This window comes from Papio anubis, chromosome X (assembly GCF_008728515.1).
Source record: "Papio anubis isolate 15944 chromosome X, Panubis1.0, whole genome shotgun sequence".
Classification (NCBI taxonomy): Eukaryota; Metazoa; Chordata; class Mammalia; order Primates; family Cercopithecidae; genus Papio; species Papio anubis.
This window is the reverse complement of record NC_044996.1, coordinates 5,548,927-5,558,836: the sequence shown is the minus strand read 5'-3', so window position 1 is coordinate 5,558,836 and position 9,910 is coordinate 5,548,927. Positions and strand designations below refer to the sequence as shown.

The 9,910-nt window shown below is 51.3% G+C and overlaps 1 protein-coding gene across 2 annotated transcripts; it reads left to right on the top strand.

Moving 5' to 3' along the window:
• The first annotated feature begins 459 nt into the window (after window positions 1-459).
• LOC101011440 (melanoma-associated antigen 9) lies at window positions 460-9,527 on the top strand. 2 transcript variants are annotated; one of them, XM_003918393.5, is made up of 3 exons: window positions 460-3,774; window positions 7,793-7,863; window positions 7,939-9,527. In XM_003918393.5, exons 1-3 carry the CDS (start codon window positions 3,563-3,565, stop codon window positions 8,946-8,948), a joined length of 1,293 nt encoding a protein of 430 aa, XP_003918442.3. In that variant the 5' UTR covers window positions 460-3,562; the 3' UTR covers window positions 8,949-9,527. The 2 variants fall into 2 exon arrangements, with proteins under 2 accessions (XP_003918442.3, XP_021788465.2); XM_021932773.2 differs by having other exon boundaries at window positions 7,793-9,527.
• Window positions 9,528-9,910: the final 383 nt, after the last annotated feature.

The following is a 9,910-nucleotide window of genomic DNA, read 5'->3' as shown; positions in this document are numbered from 1 at the left end:
TAGCCAGGCGTTGTGGCAGGCGCCTGCAGTCCCAGCTACTCGGGAGGCTGAGGCAGGAGAATGGTGTAAACTTGGGAGGTGGAGTTTGCAGTGAGCTGAGATCACGCCACTGCACTCCAGCCTGGGCGATAGAGTGAGACTCCGTCTCAAAAAACAAAACAAAACAAAACAAAAACTCTTCCCTACAAACTTATACCGCTCCAATCCTGGTTTTCCTGTAAATCTCAGCTTGACGCAGTGGCTCACGCCTGTCATCCCAGCACTATGGGAGACTGAGGCAGGTGGATCACGAGGTCAGGAGTTCAAGACCAACCTGGCCAAGATGGTGAAACCCTGTCTCTACTAAAAATACAAAAATTAGCCAGGCACATTGGCAGGCACCTGTAATCCCAGCTACTCAGGAGGCTGAGGCAGGACAATCGCTTGAACTCGGGGGGGGCAGAGGTTGCAGTGAGTCAAGACCACGCCACTGCACTCCAGCCTGGGCGACAGAGTGAGACTCTGTCTCAAAAAAAGAAAAAAAAGGAAAAAAAGATACTGTTAGAAGAAAGGGACAAAAATATATAGATGGAGAGAAAATATTAGTAATCTGATGTCTGATAACTCATACGCTAAATAAATACCAAACTTCTAACATTCAACCATTTGGAAACAAAGAATCCAATTAAAGATGGAAATCATTTGAAGACATTCACCAATGAAGATACACAGAAGTACATATACATTCACCAATGAAGATACACATATGAAAAGATGATCACCATTAATTATTCACTAATAATGCAAATGTCAACAGCACTAAGATTCCTCTACCCACCTTTTACAATGGATAGAATTCAAATACCTCAGAATTCCAAATTCGGGAGAGGATGTGGAATTCTCATTCATAGCTGGTAGACAAGAAAAATGTTACATTCACTCTAGAAGGCCTTTTGGCCCTTTCTTAGGTAGTAAAACAGACTTACCATTAGACCCATCAGTCGTACTCCTAGGTTTTACCTAAGTGAATTGGAAACTTGGGTTCTCACATGGAAAATCGTGTACACGAATGTATATAGCAGTTTATTCATAATCACCAACCAGGATGTCCTTGAAGAGGTGAATGGATAAAACCAATGGGACATCCACAAACTGAAAGTGTATTCAAAGTTCAGTCTACCCTCAAATATTCCAGGACAGGAAATTTTGGAGGCCAGTTCAGCCAAGTGGCAAGGGAAAATGAATCACCATCTTATCTCAACTCTTCCAATGCATCCAAAACAAGGGCAATTGTTCAACTCATTCTCCCAGGCTCGCTCTCCTGGATTCAAAAACAGACGAAGGCACCCAAGCACTCATGAAAAGAATTTGTGAGGCAAGTGTTCACCCATATCGCAGCACATCTCATAAGCAGATAATCACATATCCAACACAACAGTGGATTAACCGAAGAAGCCACCTGTATGCGTGGAATAAGAATACGATTAAATGTTAGCAAAAAATTCAATTCTAATTCCCTGCATACAAGATAGACTAGAAGAAAAAAAACAGTCATGACAATGGGTACAGGAAAAGGCTCTGAAAGAAATTCTATGTAAGTACAAATTAACAACGTTTAGCAAACTAACATTAAAAGGAACTTCCATTTCCTAAAATCAGCAGCAAGCATATATAAATGTGAAATGTCAGAAGCTCTGCCATTCACGGCAGCGACCAGTCATTGACATATGCTGTCACCATTACCATCCACATCTGCAGTGAATATCAAAATGAAAAAGAGCCAGAGCTATGGATGACAAAATGAAAATGAGATACCAAGACTGCAAAGAAACAGATAGTATGTGTTAACTATATGATTGTCCGCATAGAAAATTCAAAAGAATAGACACATTGATTATTCAAATGAGTAAAAGACTTCAGAAAACATCATATAGAAGATCATTACAGCAAAGTCAAGAGCCTTGCCACACAAAAGCAACTTAGTGCATAAAATAGAAAATAGAAAATATACCATTCACAACAGCATTAAAATCCACAATGTGAATAAGAAGAGCCTAACAAGACCTTTATGGAAGCAACTGTGTGAAGTTGCTGATAGACTCAGGGAATAATCTCAAGTAAATGGATCTGTATACCATATTCCTTGATGGGGAGCAGAATATGGCAAAGATGTAAATGCCACTTAAATACAGAGTGAGTGCCTTAACTGTCATTGCCAAAGTGACAACCAAGCTCAGGTTGCTGTGCTCTGCTCCCCAAATCAACCCCAGAAAAATATAGAAGGGAAAAGACAAAAAAAAAAAATACATATATATATATATGTGTGTGTGTGTGTGTGTGTGTGTATACACACACATCAACATCAAAACAGAGAAAGCCCTGGGGATGACTTAAGACTGTGCTCAACTAGTACTTGTGTTTGGGTCCAGGGAGCAGCAGGGAAATCGAGGAGGTCTGTACCCTGCATAGATGGCAGATTACAGGATAGGTAGGAGAACGTGTTTAACATTCCACCCCATATCATCGCAAAGCCTGAGGCAACACCACAAAATCTGGTGCCAGTAGCCCTGGGGTAATATCAGGACACCAGGAAATTTGAGTTGATTTAGACACTATGGCTCCAGAGTTCTGCTAACAACCACCTGAAACAAACTTAGTAGGGGAAGACCCACCTTCCAAAAACTTATTATTTTAATGGAATATAAAGAATGAACTAGGAATAGAATAGTAAGTATGTGTGAAACCCACATACTATGAGTAGATATTAATAAAATATGTGTGCATATATATAGTATAAAGTCTACAAATACAAACGAGTATGTATCTAAAGATATATAAGTACAGATAATTATACATATATGATACAAAGATATAGATGCATGTATATATACATATAAGCGTAAATGTATATGATGTCTAAAACATGTATATAAACAAGATGTACATATAACATATATAATGTACATATACAATGTAAAATTTATTACCATATGAATGAGGATTAAAATATGAAAATCACTGATCTGGACTCTGATATGTCGGATACCTTCAAAACACATGGCTTCTCCAAATCTCTTGCTGCTGCTCAGCCTCTTCCCTGTAAAAATAAATCTTTTAGGACAAAAGGTTTGCAAAGTCTAGCTCTGGCTGGGGAGGAGCCCCCATGGGAAGGTGTGCATGTTCGCTCACAGGTCCTACAATCACAGGTGCTGCAGCCCCCCAGGGAGCATCTAGCCTTGGACCCACAGCCATTCTCTGCAATGCGTGCAGCTGAGCAGATGCTCAAAGGTGACATAAACAGATCATCTCCCACCCATCACTTCACCAAAGAGCAGGAGCCAGGAGAACCCTCCTGAGTGGGGACTGAAGGTTCACCCTCCCCACATAGAGGGGCCACAGAATCCAGCTCAGCCCCTCCTGTCAGCCCTGGACGACCTTGGCAATGTTGTCACCCCGACCACACCCCTCCCCTCACTGCCACCTCATGTGACTGGGAGTCAGAGACTTGGTCCCAGAGGAGCAGACCCAATCGGCAGAGGATGGGGATCCAGACCCAGGAATCAAGGTCAGGACCCCCTGAGGGATGACTGAGGGCCCCTATCCCCATCCCCACCCCTACTCCGCCAGAACCCGGTTCAGCCCCTGCTGTCGACCCAGGGAAGGCCCAGGCTTGGAGGCCGGATGTGACGTCACTGACGTGCGCACTGGGGGGCAGAGAGAAGGGACACGCCTCCTTCTGAGGGGCGGCTTGATACCGGTGGAGGGAAGCGGGCCCAGGCTCTGTGAGGAGGCAAGGTGAGGTGCTGAGGAAAGACTGAGGACGTCCCCACCCCAGATAGAGGACTCGAAAGAACCAAGTGCCGTCTCTGCTCCCAGCCCTGGACCACCCGGGGACCGATCTGGGGCTGACTTGTGAGGTTGGACCCACTCCCTCCCTCCGCCGCTCAAGCTGCTGGGCACTCTGGAGTGAGAGCTTGGTGTGACCAGCGCAGGGCTGGTTAGGAGAGGGCAGGGCCCAGGCTCTGTGGGGCATCAAGGTCGGGACCCTGAGGGAGGGCTGGGCCCCCCCACCCCACCATGACCTACGGCCCCAGGTTCCCCAGCCCCATCCTCAGCCCCACTCTCCACTCCACCCCACCACAGGCTCCACCCCACCCCCAACTCCCCCCGCGCCAGAATCTCGTTCCGCCCCTGCTGTCAACCCAGGGAAGCCCCAGGTGCCCGGATGTAAGACCAGTGACTTGCACTTGAGGGATCAGAGAGTAGCGGGGGCCTCGCTCTGAGGGGTGGGTTGATATCGGCGCAGGGAAGCAGGCCCAGGCTCTGTGAGGAGGTAAGGCGAGACCCTCAAGGAGGACTCAAGACCCCCCCCACCCCAGATACGGGACCCCAAATAATACAGCGCCGCCCCTGCGCCAGCCCTGGATCACCCCGCAGGGTCGGGCTTATCAAGCTGGGCCCAGGCTCTGACTGGAATCAAGGTCAGAACCCTGAGGGAGGGCCGAAGGCCTCCACACCCCTAACCCAGCCACCACCACCGTGACCTACAGCCTCAGGTTCTCCACCTCCATCCTCACCCCCCCCCACACTCCACCCCACCGCACCCCACCCCCCAAGTTTCCCGCGGCAGAATCCGGTTCGGCCCTTGCTGTCAACCCAGAGCAGCTCCAGGTGCCCGGATGTAAGGCCTCTGACTTGCGCCCTGGGAGTCAGAGAGTAGCAAGGGCTTGGTTCTGAGTGGTGGCTGAAGATCGGTAGAGGGAAGCGGGCCCAGGCTCTGTGAGGAGGCGAAGTGAGACGCTGAGGGAGGACTGAGGACGCCCCCACCCCAGATAGAGGGTCCCAAATAATCCAGCACCACCTCTGCTGCCAGCTCTGGACCAGCCGGGGGCGGACTTCTCAGGCTGGGCCCCCCTTCGCCACCCCACCGCTTAAGCCCCAGGGGACTCTGGGTCAGAGCTTGGTGTGACCATGGCAGGACTGGTTAGGAGAGGGCAGGGGCCAGGCTCTGCCAGGCATCAGGGTCAGGACCCTGAGGGAGGGCTGAGGCCCCATAGAGGGAGTCAGTGCCCCTGCAGTGAACCCTGGGAAGTTCCAGGCATGGCGGGCAAGCGGATCCTGATGTCTGCATCCTGGGCTGACTAAGGGAAGGGGCTTGGTATCGTTAGCATGGCCGCGGGAGAACAGAGGGAGGGCCCAGGTCCTGCTGGGAGACAAGGGAAGCCTGAAGGGACGCAGCACCCCAGGACAAGGGGCCCACCCCACCCCCATCTGAGACCGAGGCGCCTCCTCATTCAGCCTCGGGAATCTGACAGATAGAGACTCAGGTCCACAGAGGGGTGGGGCCCAGCCCCCTAGGAGACCAGGGAAGGAACAAGATGGAGGACACAGGGGACCCCAGGGTCCAGCTCAGTGGGGATCGTGACCTGGGCTATCCCGGGCACGGTGGCCACATGTGGTGCATTGTGGCTTCTGAGATCGGGTGTCAATGGGGACAGGGCTGTGCTATGAGGAGTGGGGCCTCAGGTGAGCAGAAGGAGGAGTCCCAGAGCCCTGAGGAAGGATCCACCAGACCTCTCATCCCAGACCTAGGGAACCTGCCCCTGCTGTCAGTCTTGGGAGGCCCCGGGCAGGACTGTGAGGAAGGGAAGTGCCCCACCCCACCCCCAAAACACACTTTCTCAAAGAGGGTCTAAGGGAGAAGTTGTCCTTGGTCTGCAAGACTCATCTCTGGTTCAGCAAAATGGAAGGGGCCAGATTCTGTCCGAAGTAAATACGAATACCTAGAGGGCACCCAGACTGACGAGGCCCCCTGACACCTGCTCCTTTGGTCAGCCTTGGGTATCTCATGTATGAGTGACCATGAGGTACCCCCTCACTTCTGCCTCCCGGGTCTCAGGGAAGTGGGGGCCTTGGTCCAAGGGGCGTCCTCAGCTCAGCAGAGGGAGCCACACCTGGTCAGCACAGGGTGGAATCCAGGGTCTTGCAGGAGTGAGGGGGAGGAAGTTTGGTGAGGACCGAAGATAAGAAGGTACCTCCATGCTCCCAAAGAACAAAGGACCTCACAGACACTGGCGTCACCTATTCTCAGCCCCAGGTGGCCCCAAGCAGGAATGACATGTGGCATGCTCTCATTTCTCCCACGTGATTGGGGATGAGAAGTCTCAGGGAGGTGAATACCTTGATCCCAGGGGCACTGAGAGATTCAACAGAGGGATCCACACCTGGTCAGCAGAAGGAGGACTCCCAGAATCAGCACGACCCAAGGTGTACCCCCTTCATGAGGAATGGAGGTACTCCCAGCCCAGAAAGAAGCCACCCCACAGAGTCTAGGTGAACTCTGTTCTTAGATCTGGGGGAGAGGGGGAAGCCTGATCAAGGATGGCGCTAAGTGGCAAGCTCACTTGTACCACGGCAGGAAGTTGAGGAACCCTCAGGGGGATGAGGCGTTGGTGTAAAGGGAGATGTCTGCTCATCTCAAGGGTTTGGGGGTCGAGGAAATATAAGTCCCAGCAGGAGTAAAGATGAATAACCCACAGGAGGACTTTGGAACACCCACCTCATACCCGAAAGGGTCAGCTGGTGGGGTCGGCCCTGGACACTCCGTGCAGGGGTGACAGATGTGGGGCCTCCTCACCTCTGTTTCTGGATCTCAGGGAGGTGAGGACTTTGTTCTCAGAGGGTGTGTGGACAAAACAGGGACCCCCTTTCTTCGACAGACACAGTGGTCCCAGGATTGGCCAGCAGTCCAGGTGAGGAACCTAAGGGAGGATTGAGGGTACCACCAGGCCAGAGAAACTCTCAAATCAAGAGAGTTTGCCCTGCCCCTACTGTCACCCCAGAGAACCTGGGCAGGGCTGTCTGCTGAGGTCCCTCGTCCATCCTGGTGTCAGGGAGGGCTGGCCTTGGTCTGAGGGGGCTGCACACATCAGCAGAGGGAGGGTCCCAGACCCTGCCAGGAGTCAAGGTACAGACTGAGGGGACCCCACTCACCAAACACAGAGGACCCCACTCACCAAACACAGAGGACCCTACTCACCAAACACAGAGGACCCTACTCACCAAACACAGAGGACCTAGCCCGACCCTGCCCCTTCTGTCAGCTGAGGGAAGCCACTGGGTGGACGGACTCCCCTCACTTCCTCTTCAGGTGTCTCATGGAGATAGGGCCTCAGGTCAACAGAGGGAGGGTTCCAGACCCTGCAGGCATCAAGATGAGGACCAGGCAGTATCCTCATCCCAGGACACATGAACCCCATTGAATTTGGACATCTCTTACTGTACTTCCGGGGAAACCCTGGGCAGGTGTGTCCAGATGTTGGTTGGGACATGTCCTTCTGTTCCATGTCGGGGATGTGAGCTCTTGATCTGAGAGATTCCCAGGCACGTAGAGGAGTGGAGTCCAGTCCCTGCCAGGAGAAAGGTGAAGGCCCTGAATGAGCGCAGAGGGGACCATCCACCCCAAAAGTGTAGAACTTAGAGTGTCCAGCCCGCCCTCTTGACGGCACTGAGGGACCGGGGCTCTGCCTGCAGTCTGCTGCCTAAGGGCCCCTCGATTCCTCTTCCAGGAGTTCCAGGAAGCAGGCAGGCCTTGGTCTGAGACAGTGTCCTCAGGTCACAGAGCAGTAGAGGCCCAGGCAGTGTCAGCAGTGAAGGTGAAGTGTTCGCCCTGAATGTGCACCAAGGGCCCCACCTGCCCCAGCACACATGTGAACCCAGAGCACCTGACCCCATCCACCCTACTGTCACTCATAGAGCCTTGATCTCTGCAGGCCAGCTGCACGCTGAGTAGCCCTCTCACTTCCTCCTTCAGGTTCTCAGAGGACAGGCTGACCAGGAGGACAGGAGCCCCAAGAGGCCCCCGAGCAGCACTGAAGAAGACCTGTAAGTCAGCCTTTGTTAGAACCTCCAAGGTTTGGTTCTCAGCTGAAGTTTCTCACACACTCCCTCTCTCCCCAGGCCTGTGGGTCTCCATCACCCAGCTCCTGCCCACGCTCCCGACTGCTGCCCTGACCAGAGTCATCATGTCTCTTGAGCAGAGGAGTCCGCACTGCAAGCCTGATGAAGACCCTGAAGCCCAAAGAGAGGACTTGGGCCTGATGGGTGCACAGGATCCCACAGGCGAGGAGCAGGAGGCTACCTCCTCCTCGGATGAGGAGGAGGAGGTGTCTGCTGCTGGGTCATCAAGTCCTCCCCAGAGTCCTCAGGGAGGCTCTTCCTCCTCCACTTCCGTCTACTACACTTTATGGAGCCAATTCGATGAGGGCTCCAGCAGTCAAGAAGATGAAGGGCCAAGCACCTCGGTCGACCTAGCTCACCTGGAGTTCATGTTCCAAGAAGCACTGAAATTGAAGGTGGCTGAGTTGGTTCGTTTCCTGCTCCACAAATATCGAGTCAAGAAGCCGGTCACAAAGGCAGAAATGCTGGAGAGTGTCATCAAAAATTACAAGCACTACTTTCCTGTAATCTTCGGCAAAGCCTCCGAGTTCATGCAGCTGATCTTTGGCACTGAGGTGAAGGAGGTGGACCCCGCCGGCCCCTCCTACATCCTTGTCACTGCTCTTGGCCTCTCATGCGATAGCATGCTGGGTAATGATCATAGTATGCCCAAGGCTGCCCTCCTGATCATTATCCTGGGTGTGATCTTAACCAAAGACAACTGCGCCCCCGAAGAGGTTATCTGGGAAGCGTTGAGTGTGATGGGGGTGCATGTTGGGATGGAGCACGTTTTCTATGGGGAGCCCAGGAAGCTGCTCACCCAAGATTGGGTGCAGGAAAACTACCTGGAGTACCGGCAGGTGCCCGGCAGTGATCCTGCGCACTATGAGTTCCTGTGGGGTTCAAAGGCCCATGCTGAAACCAACTATGAGAAGGTCATAAATTATTTGGTCATGGTCAATGCAAGAGAGCCCATTTGCTACCCATCCCTTTATGAAGAGGCTTTTGGCGGGGAACAAGAGGGAGTCTGAGCACCAGCTGCAGCCAGGGCCAATGTTTGTGGGGTCAGGGCCCCATCCAGCAGCTGCCCTGCCCCATGCGACATGAGGCCCATTCTTCACTCTGTGTTTGAAGAGAGCAATCAGCGTTCTCAGTGGCAGTGGGTGGAAGTGAACACACTGTATGTTTTCTCTGGGTTCCTTATCTATTCGGTGATTTGGAGATTTATCTTTGCTCCCTTTGGAATTGTTCAAATGTTCTTTTAATGGTCAGTTTAATGAACTTCACCATCGAGGTTAATGAATGACAGTAGTCACACTTATTGCTGTTTATGTTATTTGGGAGTAAGACTCTTGCTTTTGATCCACATGGGGAAATCCCTGTTATTTTGTGAATTGGGGCAAGATAACGTAGCAGAGGATTTAATAATTTTTTTAGAAACTTGAACTTAGCAGCAAAATAGAGCTCATAAAGAAATAATGAAATGAAAATGTAGTTAATTCTTCCCTTATACCTCTTTCTCTCCCCTGTAAAATTAAAATATATACATGTATACCTGGATTTGCTTGGCTTCTTTGAGAATGTAAGAGAAATAAAAATTGAAAGAATAATCTTTCCTGTTCACTGGCTCATTTTTTCTTCAAACATGCACTGAGCATCTGTTGTTCGGAAAACCCTGGGTTAGTAGTAGAGAGGCTAGGTAAGCCAGACCCACCCCTTCCCCATAGGGTGGTGAAGTCTAGGAGCCACAATCCTAAAATTAAGATGGTGCCATGTCCTCTAAGAACTAGAGGAAAATAAAACATGGGTGAGGGTTTGGGGCTCTAGGTGACAGCAGTCGAGTGTATATGCCCTGAGCCAGGGTCTTTCGGGCTTTGGGAAACTGCAGTTCCTTCTGGGGGAGGTAATTCTATTGAAGCTGGATGGTGCCAGAGCTAGATTCTCAGAGGATGAGAGAAAGGCCTGGAATGGAGAACTGCTCAGCAGTTCCTTT

What these genes read in the sequence shown, in the direction of transcription:
- LOC101011440 (XM_021932773.2), top strand. Translation starts at nt 3,563, where the DNA reads ATGACTGAGGGCCCCTATCCCCATCCCCACCCCTACTCCGCCAGAACC. An exon ending in AGGCTCTGTGAGGAGGCAAG is followed by an intron (nt 3,775 to 7,792) that starts GTGAGGTGCTGA and finishes TTCCTCCTTCAG; the next exon opens with GTTCTCAGAGGACAGGCTGA.